The sequence below is a fragment of the Podarcis pityusensis genome (assembly GCF_964106645.2).
Source record: "Podarcis pityusensis genome assembly, chromosome: 18".
Classification (NCBI taxonomy): domain Eukaryota; kingdom Metazoa; phylum Chordata; class Lepidosauria; order Squamata; family Lacertidae; genus Podarcis; species Podarcis pityusensis.
Genome location: NC_138043.1, coordinates 7,399,342 through 7,416,487, shown reverse-complemented (window position 1 = coordinate 7,416,487; position 17,146 = coordinate 7,399,342). Strand labels below are relative to the sequence as shown.

The window sequence follows — 17,146 nt, the reverse complement described above, 5'->3', positions numbered from 1 at the left end:
TGCCTTTTGCAAGACACCTGCGGCACTGATGTTATTATGCAAGTTAAATTTGGAGTCCCACAACATACATTTTTAAATTTATTCTTTTACATCTGGTGTTGCATTTTTAATTCTGCTTGGTTGATTGGTTTTTACAATTTGTCCAGGAAGTTATCTAGCGCGGGAATGCCCTCCTTCAGCCCTTTGCGCTTGCGGGTCTCAGCGACCACCTGGCAGGGGCGGCTGGTGTTGTCGAACGGGTCTCCGGGCAGGATCTGCCAGTGGTCAAACACACACTGGGGGAAAGCCTGGCCACCTGTGTTGGATCTCAAGTCAGCAGTGAAGCCTGTGAAGAGAGAGGGAGAGAGAAGAGTTTATACTATAAGCAAACAAAACTGTAAGACAGAAATACAGGTGTTCAAGTTTACCCACACACCCCACAACCAGCTCCTCGTCTTAGCTAAAAGCAGCATCCTGGAGGCATCTACCTTAATAAATAATATTAGTAATAATTTATTAATTTATACCCAACCTGTCTGGCTGAGTTTCCCCAGCCGCTCTGGGCGGCTCCCAACAGAATATTAAAAGCACAAGAAAACATCAAACACTGAAAACTTCTCAACAGGGTTGCCTTCAGATGTCTTCTAAAAGTCAGATAGTTGTTTATTTCCTTGACATCTGATAGGAAGGCGTTCCACGGGGAGGGCGCTGCTACCAAGAAGGCCCTCAGAGCTGGGCCTCAGTGTCTAAGCTGAAGGATGGGGGTGGAGACGTTCCTTCAGGTATAATGGGCCATTTAGGGCTTTAAAGGTCAGTACCAACACTTTGAATTGTGCTCAGAAACGTACTTAAGAGGGACAGAAGTCTGCTACCAGGGCAAGACCCACTCAACTTTGTAGCAGCCATCTCAGATTAGCCTGGGAGACAACCTCTGATCGATCCTTCACACCTCCAGCTGCTGACAAAGGTTACCTGGAAGATGCAAGTGCCAAGGGAGGCTGATAAAAGTTGTCACTTACCAAAGGACTCGTTGACAGGGAGATAGGCCTTGACCACAAACATGGGGGTGCCGGCCACCTGGGACTCCTCAAAGACGTGCCCCCGCTTCCTGTTCAGCACGCCATAGATGCCACCCACAACCTGTTCTGGGCACTGGAAGGGGAAGAAAGTGGGTATACGTTACAGCACTGCACAGAGTCAAGCCAGTGGGCTGCCGCCGCCTCTTAAGAACACAGCCTGCCTCCAGTTACCCACCTGGATCTCCACAAGGTAGATGGGCTCCATGAGGCGGGGCTGAGCCGTCAACACGCAGGCATAGAGGCACCTTCTGGCCGTGGGAATGATTTGGCCACCTCCGCGGTGGATGGCGTCCGCATGCAGGGTCACGTCGTGCACGTCAAAGCGGACGGCGCGCATGTTTTCCTCGCAAAGGGCACCCTGGAGAAAAGAGAGAGGTTGGGGGTGGGAGAGAAAATCATTTTCTAGTTTGCACTCAACCCAACTTTTCTGTCCTTCCTCTCTGAAGCGTAGTTTTTTTTAAAAAGCAATTAAGCACTCTGCCATAGCAGCCAAGAAGCAAAGGTAGGGCCAATGCCTCCTTCAGCTTATGGTCAGCCTTCTTCCTGCAAACTGTCAGAGCCAGGAGGAGGAGGAGTCGCCCAGGGGGACCAGAGGATGGGAAGAGCGTGATCTACTAAGGGGCAGAGAATCGGAGTCTAGATATGATGGAGAGCAGCAACAACTGAGAAAGGATAGGCATATTATTTTATAAGGAAAGGAAGGAACATCATGGACAGAATAACTGTCACACACAGGAGGGATAAGGATATAGCTTGAATGCTTCACCTGCAGGTTATAAATCATTTAACGTGTCACTATGAATAGATGTCGTTAGTACTGCAGTTGTTGTATAAGGGACTGTTATTTTAACTGGAGTGTAATTGAGATGGGTAAGATTTTGGAACGCAGAAATAAAGCAAATAATCAAACCATCAATTCTAGCACGCGGGAGGGCCACCTAAATTATTTAATTTGGCATCTGAATAATTGGAATTAGCAATTGTATATAATTTGGCATTGTTATAATGAGGCTATTACTGGGTTATTGTAATTGAAAACTAATGAAGATTATTACCGTATTTTTTGCTCTATAAGACTCGCTTTTTCCCTCCTAAAAAGTAAGGGGAAATGTGTGTGTGTGGTCTTATGGAGCGAATGCAGGCTGCACAGCTATCCCAGAAGCCAGAACAGGAAGAGGGATCGCTGCTTTCACTGCGCAGCAATCCCTCTTGCTGTTCTGGCTTCTGAGATTCAGAATATTTTTTTTCGTGTTTTCCTCCACCAAAAACTAGGTGCGTCTTATGGTGCGAAAAATACGGTATATATAAAAAGAGAGAATTGGAGACTAGAAACAGGGGAGATGCAAATATCCGTTGATTCCCTTTCCATCCCTGCCCCGCAGTAGAGTCGTCCCATGGAATCGGAAGGGATCCCAGAGGTCATCTGGTCCAACCTCTTGCAATGCAGGAATCTTTCCCCCTATGTGGGACCAGAACCTATGGCCCGGAGGTTGAAAGCCTCATCCTCTACCATCTCCCCACTGCCCATGCCAGCTCCTGCTGGGGAAGAGGTAGTGTGTGTGCGTTGGGCAGTACCCATGTCCTCAGAGGGGGAACGGACAGAGCACCCAGCAGGAGGAAGGGGAATTTGGAGACGACACTCCCACCCCCCTCGATCAAGGAGGAGAAACGCAGGCAAGCAAAACACAGTAAGGAAAAGTGAACACCTGAAAAGGACGCCCCTTCGCAACTCAGGGGGAGGGGCAAGAGGAAATCACATACGAGGCTGATTCAACTTCCTAAAGCTGGAACACAGCCTTGAGGGGCTGAAGTGACAAAGCACTCAAAAGTTACAGGGAACCAGGCAGAGGGCCTGTGGAACGCCCTCCCACCAGATGTCAAAGAGGAAAACAACTACCAGACTTTTAGAAGACATCTGAAGGCAGCCCTGTTTAGGGAAGCTTTGAATGTTTGACCGACTATTGTATTTTACTATTTTGTTGGAAACCTAGCCAGATGAGTGGGGTGCAAGTAATCAATTATTACAGTATTCGGAAACTGCAGCAAGTCTCTGCTCCGTTCCAAGAAGGCAGGACGCAGACAGCCCACCGCCCTGCGGTAAGGGGCGCCCGCTCTTGCTTACCTCCTTCGTGGCCCACTGGAAGCCTGCCACAACGCTGTCCTTGATTTCGTTGAGGTACTGCACACCCTTGGTGATGTCCGTCAGGATGTTGGGGCCAGTGCCGTCCGGGCCGAAGCACCAGATCTTGCGGGCCTCGGCCACGTCCCACTCGTACTTCTCGGCCAGGTAACGGGCCCGTGTCTTCAGCTCCTGGCGGGCCGAGACGTCGCCTTTGTCGATGTCCTCGGCCAGGCCGTCGGGGAAGGGGCGGGCTTTCATGTACAGACGGTTGTGCTTGTTGGGAGACTTGGAAAGGCACAGAACACTCGACTCCTCGCTGACCGTCTCGCGGTAAGAGACCACTGGGTCGGATTTCTGCCAGAAAGATTAAATAATAATAATTTTTAAGTCCCTAGCCGCTTCAAAGCCAATGCCGACTGTCTTTATTGCATCTTGTACATTGCCTTGAGATAGCAATGGCTTTGTTTTTATTTATTATAATTTTTTAATTAATTTTCTGTTTTACAATTTGGAACACCCATTTTTTACATCCTTAAGAGATCAATGACTTCCCTTCTTCTCTTTTCACGGTTTATAAATCCCTGCATATTTTACAAAAGCTATGCCATTCAGTATTCCATTATTGCATCCATCAAAACTTTTTGACACAGTTGAATTTATCTTAATGCTGACAGCGTTTTCAAGTGTACACAATTTTGACTGCATGTATTCAAAAAATGTTTTCCAATCTTCTCTAAACGTACGCTCTCCTTGGCCTCTTATTCTATATAGAAGACATCTGAAGGCAGCCCTGCTTAGGGAAGCTTTTAATGTTTGACAGACTATTGTATTTTATTATTTTGTTGGAAGCCACCCAGAGTGGCTGGGGAGACCCAGCCAGATGGGCAGGGTATAAATAATAAATTACTAATTAATTATTATTATTATTCATTCTAGTAATGCTCCTGAATACCACTTGCTGGGAACCAAGGGAGGGTGAGAGTGCTCTTATGGTCGGGTCCTGCTTGCCCGTGTCTTAGAGCCACCAAGACCGGGCTCGAGACTTGTCACGTGGTGCAATTACCGTGTTTTTCGCCCTATAGGACACACTTTTCCCCCTCCAAAAATGAAGGGGAAACGTGTGTGCGTCCTATGGGGCGAATGTAGGCTTTCTCTGAAGCCTGGAGAGCGAGAGGGGTCGGTGCGCACCGACCCCTCTCGCTCTCCAGGCTTCAGGAAGCTCTGCGCAAGCCTGGGGAGATCGGCGCGACTTCCCGCCGGGCTCCGTAGGCTTGCGGATAGCAGGCTGTTCTGGGGGCTGGGGAAGCTCGGGCTTCCCCCGCGCCAGCCCTGCGCCTGGAGGGGGGGGGGATAATTTTTTTCCCTTTATTTCCCCCCCAAAAAACTAGGTGCGTCCTATAGGGCAGTGTGCCCTATGGGACGAAAAATACGGTACCTTAATTGGAATGCAGGCATGGTCCTCCTCAAGATCCTTCAGGCAGATCTCCAGATGCAGTTCCCCAGCACCAGCTATGATGTGCTCCCCAGACTCCTCAATGATACACTGGAAGATGGGGAAGAGTGAAAGGAATGAAGCAGAAACGAGGCCCAGCCCAAACCGAGAAGCGTCCCCCATCCCCCAATGTGCTGCCCCCCTGTCATCTCCCACACCTAAAAACCCTTTGAAGGCCTCGGTGGGTGGCAGATGAAAATGATGGACTACATGGAATTGGCGGAAATGACTGGCAGAATCCGTGACCAGGGAGAAGAGTTGGTGGAAGAAGATTGGAAGAAATGTAAAGATTATTTACAGAAACATTGCAAAATTAATGAACGTTAGAGTGGTGTTGAATTGAAGTTAAGTGGCTTCTAGCTGTACAGGTTTTAAAGCTATAAATATATCAAGATTAAGGATTAGGATCAAAAAGGTTAAGAGAAATGGAAAAATTGGTTCTAAATAGGTAAAAATCTAATGTCATAATATATTAAGATTTAGGATTGGAATTAAAAAGGAGGGAAAGAAATTGCTGGGCTTACAAACTGAATTGGAATACAAAAGAGGGAGGTATGAGGAAGTCCGGGAAACAAGTAAATGTAAAAGAAGTAATGGTAAGACGGAACTATTTTTAACTGTTTTTTTCTTTTGTTACTTTTTTCTATTTTCTATTTTGTATGGTGTATTTTTCTCTGTTTTTGTTAAAAATTTTCTTGTTTATTAATGTGATTTTATTATTTCTGAAACTTTAATAAATATTAATTAAAAATAAAGAAAAAAGAAGGCCTCGATGGGTTTTCTACGCAGGCTAGCCACCCCGGCTTACCTGCACCATGGGGTCAGACTTGGCCAGCCTCTTCAGCCCCTCCACCAGCTTGGGCAGGTCGGCTGGGTTCTTGGCTTCCACGGCGACACGCACCACGGGGCTGACGCTGAACTTCATGACGCGCAGGTTGTGGGCGTGCTCAAAGGTGGTGATGGTGCCCGTCTTGACCAGGAACTGGTCGACGCCAACCAGCCCCACGATGTTGCCGCAAGGCACGTCCTCGATGGGCTCCACGTAGCGGCCCATCATGAGAATGGTTCTAGAGAGGGGAGAGTTTTTTTTTTTTTAAAAAAAAATGTATTTAAAAAAAAGATTTTCTTAATTTACAAAAGTATGTGCAATGTCTCTCTCTCCTCTCCAAGTAGCATTTTTTACAAATCAGTTTCATTTGTTGAGACATTCGGAAGGAGGGGAAAGGGTGGGGGGGGAATTGTGGAGAAGTGGTGGGAAGGTAAAGGTACCCCTGCCCGTACGGGCCAGTCGTGTCCGACTCTAGGGTTGTGCGCTCATCTTACTTAAGAGGCCGGGGGCCAGCGCTGTCCGAAGACACTTCCGGGTCACGTGGCCAACATGACGAAGCTGCTCTGGCGAGCCAGCACCAGCACAGCACACGGAAACACAGTTTACCTTCCCGCTATAAAGCGGTACCTATTTATCTACTTGCACTTAGGGGTGCTTTCGAACTGCTAGGTGGGCAGGAGCAGGGACCGAAGACGGGAGCTCACCCCGCCGCGGGGATTTGAACAGCCAAACATACGATCGGCAGGTCCTAGGCACTGAGGTTTTACCCACAGCGCCACCCGCGTCCCCTGGGAAGGTGCAGGACAGCAAAAGCAGCTTGGGGGGGGGGAGCGAGCTGGAAAGTCTGCTCTGGGGGCGGACTGGCGTTCTTTTGGAATGAGCCACTGCCAGGTGGAAACTATTGACACATCCCCCCCTCCCCAGGGACAGGTTATGAACATCTAAAGCAGGGGTAGGCAACCTAAGGCAGGCGTGTGGGCCGGATGCGGCCCAATCGCCTTCTCAATCCGGCCCACGGACGGTCCGGGAATCAGCGTATTTTTACATGAGTAGAATGTGTGCTTTTATTTAAAATGCATCTCTGGCTTATTTGTGGGGCCTGCCTGGTGTTTTGACATGTGTAGAATGTGTGCTTTTATTTAAAATGCACCTCTGGCTTATTTGTGGGGCACAGGAATTCATTCGTCCCCCCCCCCAAAAAAAATATAGTCTGGCCCCTCAAAAGAATCAGCCCACAGCTGAAAAAGGTTGCTGACCCCTGATCTAAAGCACGGGCCGGCAAACTAAGACCTGCAAGCCGGATCAGGCCCAATTGCCTTCTGGATCCGGCCACGGACAGTCCGGGAATTGCCATGTGGATCGCCAGTGTGCATGTTCTCTCCCTCACACGGAGGCGGCGCCACCTCCCTTAAGCGGGAGCTCTCACTCAGTTCTCCTCTTCTCCACTCACTTAAGGCGGTGGCCTTGGAATCGCAAGTGTGCCAAACCCACTCATGCCCAGCCTGGTTATGTTTTCTAGAGCTACATGTAGCTGGGCTCTGCAGAACAGAATTGCTTGATAAGGTTGGATTTTGTTCTTGAACTCCTATATTCTTTTCAGCTGCTACTTCCTGCCACCCAAAGCCCACGCGAGCCTACGGACAGGGACGGGAAGCAAAGCCCGGCAATTTTTGAAAAACGGACCTCTGGATTGGCTTCAGGTAGAGATCTTCCTTCTTGCCTGGGGTGTAGTTTGGTCCCATAATTCTGCACTTCAGGCCGGTGGACACAATGCCCGAGAAGACACGCCCAAAGGCATAGAAGCGGCCCTTGTCAGTGGTCGGCACCATTTTGGAGATGTACATCATCAGGGGGCCCTTGGGGTCGCAGTTCTTAATTCCTGGGGGAGGAAAGGGGAAAAAAAGACTATTTAAAGGCTCTAAAGGTAAAGGGACCCCTGACCATTAGGTCCAGTCGTGACCGACTCTGGGGTTGCGGCACTCATCTCGCTTTATTGGCCGAGGGAGCCGGCGTACAGCTTCCGGGTCATGTGGCCAGCAGGACTAAGCCGCTTCTGGCGAACCAGAGCAGCGCACGGAAACGCCGTTTACCTTCCCACCAGAGCGGTACCTATTTATCTACTTCCACTTTGACATGCTTTCGAGCTGCTAGGTTGGCAGGAGCAGGGACCAAGCAACGGGAGCTCACCCCGTCATTGCGGGGATTCGAACCGCCGATCTTCTGATCGGCAAGTCCTAGGCTCTGTGGTTTAACCCACAGCGCCACCCGCGTCCCATTTAAAGGCTCTAGGGGACAAGAAAAAACTGCAACCGTTTCTGTAAGGCCGCTTTCTTCACTAGAGTCAACCTCTTCCTGGGGATGGGGAACCTTGCTCGACTTCAGGTGCGCGGCTACCTACCCATGGCAGCTTCGTCGTCAGGGGGCCCTTCATACAGCAACTCGCAGCGGTACTTCTGAGCGGTGACAGGAGAGGGCAGGTGGATGGTGATCATCTGCAGCAGTGCATCCCCAGCCGGCAGCCAGCGTCTCATCACAGCCTGGGAAGGAGAGGGAGGAACCACGAGTTCAGAGAGGAGAACCATCTAACCCAGTCACATAGCGAGGTCACCACGAATCAGGGTGGGTAAAAACCAATGGGGTTTTTTATTTTAAAAAATTGGGGGGGGGGGGGGAATCGCATTTTTTAAAATTTAAATTGGATTTTTAAATTAAAACATGCATGCATGTTTTTGTGGAAGTAAATCCCACCAGGGTGGATAAACATAAATTTTTTTAAAAAAAAACTTTTAAAAATTTAAACTGGATTTTTTTATATATAAATTGATTTTTTTATTTAAATCAATTTTGTTGATTTGAATTTTTTTTTTAAATGGATTTTTAAATCAAATTGCTTTTAGAGGAAAACCTTTCCAAAGATAGTTTTCTATTTAAGTTGCATTATAGTCCTAAGCAGGCACACCCAAAATCCTACCGTCCAGCTGCTTTGGGACTACAATTCCCATCATCCCTGACCACTGGTCCTGTTAGCTAAGGATGATGCGAGTTGTAGTCCCAAAACAGCTGGAGGGCTGAGTTTGGGGGTGCCTGGTCCAAAGGCTATTCATCAGGAAATAAGGATTTGATTTAAGTGTTCCATGTGTGCTAAAACTCTGAGCTTCTTCCTCTGGTGCCTACTGAAGGCTTTCTTACCCCAGCAGGGATTTTAACTTCTACTCCCCTACCCCACCCTTCCTAGGGCATGAGCCACCTGCCCCCTCACCTTCAGCAAGGGTTTCCCCTCCTTGTCTTTATCCTCGCTGTCCAGCTTTATGTCTAGCTTCTCTATCAGTTTGGCGGTTTCCTCCTTCTTGAAGTTCATGATCGCATCGAACACCTTTCAAAGGAGAAATAATTGCACGGACGTTAGGCTAGGGTGGGTGCAGCTCCCACAGAAGCAGCGGGTTATGTCTCCTCTAGCAATATTCCCAAAGCAAGGCAGAACACTCAAAACAGGTCATAAGGCTCCCTTCCAACAGGCAAGGGCAATACAGCTAAGGCACAAGTCCATTTGTATTTCACACTGTGCTGGCTGCCCTGACTTTTGGCTTAAAAAAAGCAGCAACTAAAATATCTACACTGTCTGTGCATAGGCTGCCACAGCAGATTCAAGGTTCTTTTGTTCATATACAAAGACCGGAACAACTAGGTCCTGGGATACATTAACGAGCACCAGAGCCTTCATATCCCAGACTTGATCATCGAGATCATCCGGAGGAAAGCTGTTCATTGTTCCCCCTCGTTTACAGAGCCTCAAATGGCCACAAACAGAAGTCAAGCATCCAGTCCCATGCTGGTGAACACTCTCCCAGCGAGTACCCTCGGTTTTTCTCAGGCGTCTCTTCAAGACATTATGACACCAGGCCTACACAGCTACTTAATTTTCATTGGCTTGTCAGCTTAATAACCATCTCGATTTTTAAAATTTAACTCATTAAGACTACCTTGATATTTTCTTATATGGTGGGACAACAGAATCAGTACAGTCGTACTTTGGTTTTCGAACAGCTTAGCTCTCGTTTTGGCTCCCGAATGCCGCAACCCCGGAAGTGTTCCAGTTTGTGAACTATTTTTGGAAGCCGAACATCTGATTGGCTGCAGGAGCTTCTTGCAGCCAATCAGAAGCTGCACTTTGGTTTTGCAAGTCAAATGGACTTCCGGAACAGATTCCGATCAACTTCCGAGGTACGACTGTACTTCTATAAATAAAATTAACCAGAACCACCATTTTTACTTTCCTATTCCAAGTGCTTTAGGAGTTGGAAACCCCTCTCAAGTCTGGACCTTTACACAGAACCCTTCTACTGGTGCCAAAAGAAACCAAGGCACGACCGGGAGGTTCTCAGACATTTTATCAGGAGGTTCTGTAGTGTGGATTGGCAAACTCTGGGTCAGACCTACAAAAACTTCTTCAAACTTAACAAGTCAGGTCAAAGTGAAGAATTTTTTTCCATCATCATGCTCAGATCGCACCAGACCACAAAGAGCACCGAGCAACTCTATAGGGAAAACTGGGAGCGGAGTACATCACCTTGAAAATCGGGTCCAGGATCAGCTGGCAGAAAGTCCTTGGCAGCTTCTTCCCATCTGGGCTGGTGGCCGACTTGCTGAATTTGCCAGTGGCTGGGTCAAAGTACCTAGGGACGAAAAGGCATGTGAGCTCCAGCTCTACAGTGTCTGGCCTGCCTACCACCTTCTCAGAGTACCCACCTAAGCGGGTGGCCTCCTGGAAGCTGCCCGCATGACCGTCTTTTGGAAGAGCCAAATTTCTACGTTCCGAGGCCCCCAACGCCTTTGACAGGCTGCCGTTTCCTCACTTGCCCCCCTCGAAAGCAGTCAGCCTCCTCTGTGCCTTTTGCAGTCCTCCGAGCCTAGTTGGCGTGCTGCAAATTGACACCGTCTTGAAATCTGTGGGGTCTCGAGGGCTATGTATCCCCGTTCTCTAGAGAAAGCTACATGCTTCACATGTATGGCCTGGATCTGACCCTTGGTGGCCAAGCCAAGTCAACAAATAGGGGACAATTTTCAGGACTAGTCTCAGGATTAAGTGCTTGCTCTGATCCTGCGTGTCTGCGGGGAGGTCAGCTGTAAGTGTTCTCCCCACAGCATTCCGACCTGCAGAGTGGATTCTAAAGGAGAGCCCCAGCTCCAGAAGCCCAAGCCGCTCTCACCTGTCTCCCCACAGCTTCTTCATCATGTCTTCTACTTTCTTGGCACGGTCAGCTGTGCTCAGCTGCCCCTCGCCCTTTGCTGCGAATTTCGCCACGTACATCTCGGCAAATTGCTTCAGCGTGAAAGCCCAGCCGTGCAAGCCGGAGCCAAAGCCGACGGTGCCCAGAACCGGATCAATCTGGAAGGCAAGGAGAAGAACACATCAAGGTATGGAGTTAAGGAGTCAACTTCCTGATGTGCTGGAAGCTCGTCTTTTAATACGTCATTATTATTTTAGCTGTTCTCAAAGAGGAAAAAACAAACCACGAAGGGTACAGACTCTGAAAATGTTTATTACATATTCAAGTTTCAGAATGAAAGCTCACTTCAGCACTCCCTAAAAGTGAGGCTATTCTAAGAAATTTGGGCTAACTTCATATGACCTTCCACAGAGGCAATGAAAATAAATGCCTGTGTGGCATGCATTTTGAAGAAATAAAACATGTTCAGTTGGTAGAGCATAAGATCTCTTTATCTCAAGGTTTGAGCCCCATGTGGGCGAAAGATTCCTGTGTTGCAGGGAGTTAAACTAGGTGATCCCTTCCCACTCTACAATTCTAGGATTCTAAGCATTCTAATGCTTAAACATCAATACTGATTTTTCTGGCGCGCTTTGGAACAGACCGAGGTGTTCAAATGTCAATGTAACTGTGTTCTAGCGACCATTTGTGACATGCAATAGGGGTTATGTCCAATTCACACTCATGAGTACAACCACTGAGGCCCTTTTTCAAGGGAGATACAGTGGTGCCCCGCAAGACGAATGCCTCGCAAGACGAAAAACTCGCTAGACGAAAGAGTTTTCCGTTTTTTGAGTCGTTCCGCAAGACGAATTTCCCTATGGGCTTGCTTCGCAAGACGAAACGTCTTGCGAGTTTGTTTCCTTTTTCTTAAAGCCGCTAAGCTGCTAATAGCCGCTAAGAGCTGTGCTTCGCAAGACGAAAAAACCGCAAGACGAAGAGACTCGCGGAACAGATTAATTTCGTCTTGCGAGGCACCACTGTAAAGAGGTTGGCAACCTTTTCAGCGGTGGATCCGTTTGTGGATCACTCTCCTCAGGGAAGCACACCATTTGTTGTCTTGTCTATGGGTGCCAGGCAAAATCACTTATTTTCACGGGCAATTGGAAGTGAAAAGTACATTTTGAGTATTTCATTTGTGTTTAGCACTCATTATATGCCCGGTTTTAATGGACTTCATTTCTATTCTCACCGCACAAGCTGTTCTGAGAAACCAGAGCACAAAAATGTGACTTGATTACTAATAATAATTTAAGCCGGTCGGAGCAGGCCCAATTTCAACAGGTCGACTCTGAGCATGATACAGCTGCTCACAGAGGTGAAAGGTCAAGACTGCACATCGACATGGCCTGCCTTACCATAATGTTGCCCATGGGGCCGCCCTCGCCTTCCCCGTAAGTGGAGATGATGACGTTCACGTTCTCCACAATGCGCTGGAAGGTCTGGTACAGTTCCTCTGGCTGAAGCTGCAGCTCCAGCAGAGCCCGGTCCATTTTATTCATCATCAGGACAGGCTTGATCCTCTCAGCAATGGCCTGGCGCAGAACGGTCTCTGTTTGGACGCACACCCCTGGGAGGAAGAGGAAACAAAGGCTCAAGTCATCGCTATGGGGCTATGAGCACTTGGGGGGGGGGTTCTATGCCTATGGACACCCTTGCTTCCCTTCCATATGCCTATGCTCAAGTCATCACTATGGGGCTACAAGCACTTGGGGTTAGGGCCGCGTCCTCCGAAACTTCCTAATGCAGAAGGTGGGGCTTCATTTAGCCTATGGACACCCTTGCTTCCCTCTCCAGCCTATGGGGCGTACGGTCCTTGGGAGAGAGGCCACAGCAAGGGGCCATGGCTCTAGGTCTCAAGGCAAAGGGGGACATCTCACCAGAAACACAATCCACGACGACCAAGGCACCATCGGTGACACGCAGGGCAGCAGTGACCTCCGACGAGAAATCCACATGGCCCGGGGAGTCAATCAAATTGATCAGGAAGCCACAGCCATCTTTGCTTTGCTTGATAAATGCCAAATCGTTCTCCGCAAGCTCGTAGAAGAGAGAAATTGCCCTGGAGGAAGAAGATGCATAAATTCCTAACCGTTAAACTACCGTTTCACCACAAGAACCCCCTAAGGCCCTTCTTCACGTGCCTCCTCCATGAGTGGTCCGGAGGGTGAAAATACAAGAACGGAAAATACAAGAAGTGGCTCCCCATTTGTGGAACAGGCTCTCCTCAGGGAGGTTTGGCTTTAGGCACCAGGCAAAAACGTTCCTCTTTAACCAGGTCTTTGGCTAATTGACATCCAATGCCCTTTTAAAGTGCGTTGGAGAGGGAAGGGAATTACTGAATTGTCATTATTTTAATTATGTATTTTGTGTTTTTTACTGTTGCGAACTGCCCTGAAATCTATGGTTACAGAGCAGAATGCAAATTTAATAAAATTATAATAATAATCCTGCCTTTTCCTTGAACTGGGACTCAAGGTTGCTTACACACATTAAAAGAAGACAAATAAAATACAATATACACGTACCGAGGGCCTATGGCTTGTCTTCAAAAGCACTGAATTAATGCATACGTACTTGAATTACATCAGGGGTGGCAAGTTTTACCTTTCCGCTACCAACTTGAGATGCTTACAGCATAAATCAGCAAAATTTCAGACCTTTTCGAATCACAGAATTCTAGAATTGGAAGGGATCCCAAGGGTCATCTAGCCCAACCTCCTGCAATGCAGGAATCCTTCACCCAATGTGGGGCTTGAAACCATGACCCAGAGATTAAGAGTCTCAGGCTTTGCTGACTGATGTAATCCCCCCCCCCCACAGAGCTATAATGCAGGAATTCTGCTCAACAGCCACCCTTGGGTGGGTGCAAACCACCAACCTCCTATGTGATTTTAATGGGAGAGTTAAACCCCTATTTGAATCTCCCCCAGCCGAAAGAAACCTGCCTGGATGAGCCTTCTGCTGGGGATTCCTTTTCTGGAAGTTTTAGGAATAAAAAAAAAGGGGGGGGACGACAACTCTGGAAAGGACTTACGTGGACTTGATAGTGATACACCTCTCTTGCTCATCTTTTCTCGTGTCGGTGAAACGTGTTTCTCCTGCACGGGCTGAGGCAATAATCCCAGCTTTGCAAACCAGCGAGTCTGTGAGGGTAGATTTCCCATGATCCACATGGGCGATCACTGACATGTTCCGGATGTTGGCCTTCTTGTCCATGATGGCCCGGATCTGGTCTACGGTGAAGTTCACCTGGGGCAACAGAAGGGAGGTTAATGTGGCTGCTTCAGAGAACAGGCCGTTCCTGGACTGCTTTATTGAAAGGGGGGGGGGGAGAGAGAGAGGAAGCACTGAGGTGTCATTCTGTACAGTGGACACTCGGGTTGCAAACGTGATCCGTGCAGGACGCACACTCTCAACCCGCAGCAGCGTGTATGCGCATGCTGCAATTTGGCGCTTCTGCACACGCGCGACCACCGAAACCCGGAAGAAACCCGTCCCAGTACTTCCGGGTTTCGGCGGTCCACAACCCAACCCAAAAAAACGCAAAAACCCAACCCAAAAAAACACAACCTGAAGCGTCTGTAACCCGAGGTATCACTGTATTAGGAAGCTGGCTATAACTGCTCTACGGAATTTGCCTCCAAACTTGGAAACATGTGGTTCTAGATCCTGCTTAGGGCATGCCCACACCATACATTTAAAGTGCATCCAACACGTGACTTCCCTCAAATAATCTTGTGAACTGCATTCCTCCCCGCTCACAGAGCTACAACTTCCAGCAGAGGTACAATTCTCAGAACCATTAGCGACCTACAGCTCTTAGGATTCTTTGGGAGAAGTCTAATATGGTGTGGATCTGCCCAAACTCCTGTTACCAATGAACCTCCTGCTTGCTGCAGTTGCAAGCATGACCGTTTCTCTCATAAGGCGAGAGGGAAAGGCGTTGTGCACGTGTTTCTCGTTGCCAAGCTGTAGCAGCTCTGAATGGAGCCTAGCTATGAACCGTTTTGTTGCAAAGCATCAGGGTGGGCGAAGCACTAATCTGCCTTCCATCCCAGAAAGCCCAGCCTATCCCAAACTAGAAAGAACTGCCCTTTTATTATCCTCAGTCAGAGTAGACAATACTGAACTAGATGAATCAGCAGTTTGACCTGGTATAATGAAGTACGTAACTTCACTGAGTCACGCCGGCCCCTCTGTGTGCCAATTCTGCTATTACAGAACAAACACAATTTTTTCCAAGGACGTTACAAGGCAAACATGAAGGCCTGTAGATACATATAAAAAGACACACACAAGTCCACAAACATGTTCTCCATGGGCTTAAAAAAAAAAGGCACACAAAATCTTTCAAGTTGTACTGGGGATCGCCTCCACACCCTCTTGTACTCTGAACGATGGAGTCTGGTTGAAACAAAACCACCCGTCGCAGTTCCTAAAACAGCACCCGCAGAACTCTAGTTTGGATAAACAGATCGTTTCAGCACGAATCACCCATGTACAGGGCTTTAGGGACGGGAGAAAATCTAATTCCGAAGTCTCTAGGCGTCTCCTCCCCGCCAAAGACCGCAGGGCTTACATAAGACGGCTGCTTTAACGCAGGGAAGAGAAAGAGAGAGACAGTGAAAATACAATTTCCACTCTGCACGTTGCAGTACCTCCCTTTGGCCGTGATAACATCCTGGCATTCTTCCTCATACTCTGCCACATCATTTCACGTCCCCAAGTCATCTCCCCCCGCAACAGATATTTTTACCTGCCAACCAAATATATTCCGATGCATACAGAGCCCTGGGATTCTTTAGTTTTCACTGCGATTCCAAGATCTATTCTCCCCCTATTTGGTAGCTCCCCAAAGGGAAGCCACCCCTATCTTCAAACGTACACAGAACTCACCACGGCTTGAATATGTCATCCCGTGACCCCCTTCCATCAATTCATTTCTTGTTATTACATTTAAACCCCACCTTTCCTCCCGGGAGCTGAAGGTGGTGTACGTGACCCTCTCCTTTTCCACTTTTTATCCTAAAAACGCTGTGAGGTTAGGCTGAGGCCATGGCGAGCCTCAAGCCCACCCAACACAGATTTTAGGAATATAGGGAGTTAGGACCCTTAACATGGATGTGTACATACTACATACATTAAGCACGCATTGCGAAGGAGATGTAAAAATGAAATCCATCTATTTGCCCTAGCATATCCTCCAATCCAAAATTCTTTTTGTATTTGAGAAGGGGGGGGTTAGGCTTATTCTGCCGCAAAAACAAGGGGGAGGAAAAATAAAGGGGAACCCTTTAAAAAAATAAAACACTGAGTATAGAGAGAAATAAATGCTACCTTAAACGGTTACTTTAAAAAGAGGTTTGTATGCACCTAAGTGGAACCTATCTGAAATTGAAGGGCCCCGAGTTACCTATCAGTTTAATGAGCCTACTCTCGAGTAGGACTAACATGGGAAAGCAACGCGGGGTTTTTTGGGGGGGAGCCCTCTCCCACCCACGTTATTAAGGACCAGCTCAAAGCTCAGGAGCCCCCTATTTTTAATTTTAATTATTTTATTATTAGTGCCCCTCTTTTCACCCCAAATTCCCCGGCCACAACATTAGCAAGCAGGTTTTACAGTCGCTATAAAAGAGCCGCTTGAGTTTTGATTCGCCCTTTTAGCTTATCTGCTTCCTTTCCAGGCCTCTTCTAGGCCTGGGCCTCTTCTCGCTCCCGGCCCCGCTCCCTCTCCGTAGGCCTCCGACCCCACAGCAGGCCCGGCGGCCTCCCCGGAGCCTAAGCCGCGCTTCCCCCGCGGCCTTACCCGGCCCCGCATTTCGCCCCAGGCCCCCCGCTCCCCCTCAGCCCAACCCCAGCCTCCGATGCCTCACCATGTTGGCGGATGGCGCCGGATTCTCCGGAGGCGCTTCAGAAGGGGCAGGGGGGAAAAAGAAAGGCCGGCAACAATGGCGGCGGCTCGGGTAGCCCTGTCTCGTTGGCAGGGGCCGAGCGGGCGGAAGAGGACGCTGACGTCAACGAGCTGCCTTTTATAGGAGCCGGCAAGGGGCGGGCGGTGGCTCGCAGGCGGAGGAGGAGGGGCCTAGGGCAGGAATCCGGAACACGGCCGCTCTAGCCCCTTCGACGCAGCTCTTTGATCTTAGAGGCGGGAAAAGAGGACGGGAGGGAGAATAGGAATGTACTTTGGAGGGTTTTCGCGCCTGCGCAGTGCGAACTTTTTGATCAATGCGGAAGTGAGCGGGCACGCTGCAGTCACGTGGGTACGGTCCCTGATTGCAAAGGGGAGGTGATGAAGAAACTGCTATATTTTTTATTTATGGCAATAAAGGAATCATATTAGCACTGATTTTTATTTTGATTTCTGTGTGGTTATTG

At 48.6% G+C, this 17,146-nt stretch overlaps 1 protein-coding gene across 1 annotated transcript; it reads right to left on the bottom strand.

Annotated features, from left to right (window-relative positions):
- Positions 1-65: 65 nt before the first annotated feature.
- Positions 66-16,798, bottom strand: EEF2 (eukaryotic translation elongation factor 2). The gene is made up of 15 exons (XM_080988840.1): positions 16,645-16,798; positions 13,806-14,020; positions 12,649-12,830; positions 12,127-12,338; positions 10,709-10,887; positions 10,069-10,174; positions 8,761-8,874; positions 7,900-8,038; positions 7,185-7,380; positions 5,481-5,739; positions 4,616-4,723; positions 3,181-3,534; positions 1,234-1,416; positions 999-1,131; positions 66-325 (listed from the first exon to the last, which is right to left on the bottom strand). The coding sequence occupies exons 1-15, from the start codon at positions 16,645-16,647 to the stop codon at positions 132-134; spliced, it is 2,577 nt and encodes an 858-aa protein (XP_080844966.1). The 5' UTR covers positions 16,648-16,798; the 3' UTR covers positions 66-131.
- Positions 16,799-17,146: the final 348 nt, after the last annotated feature.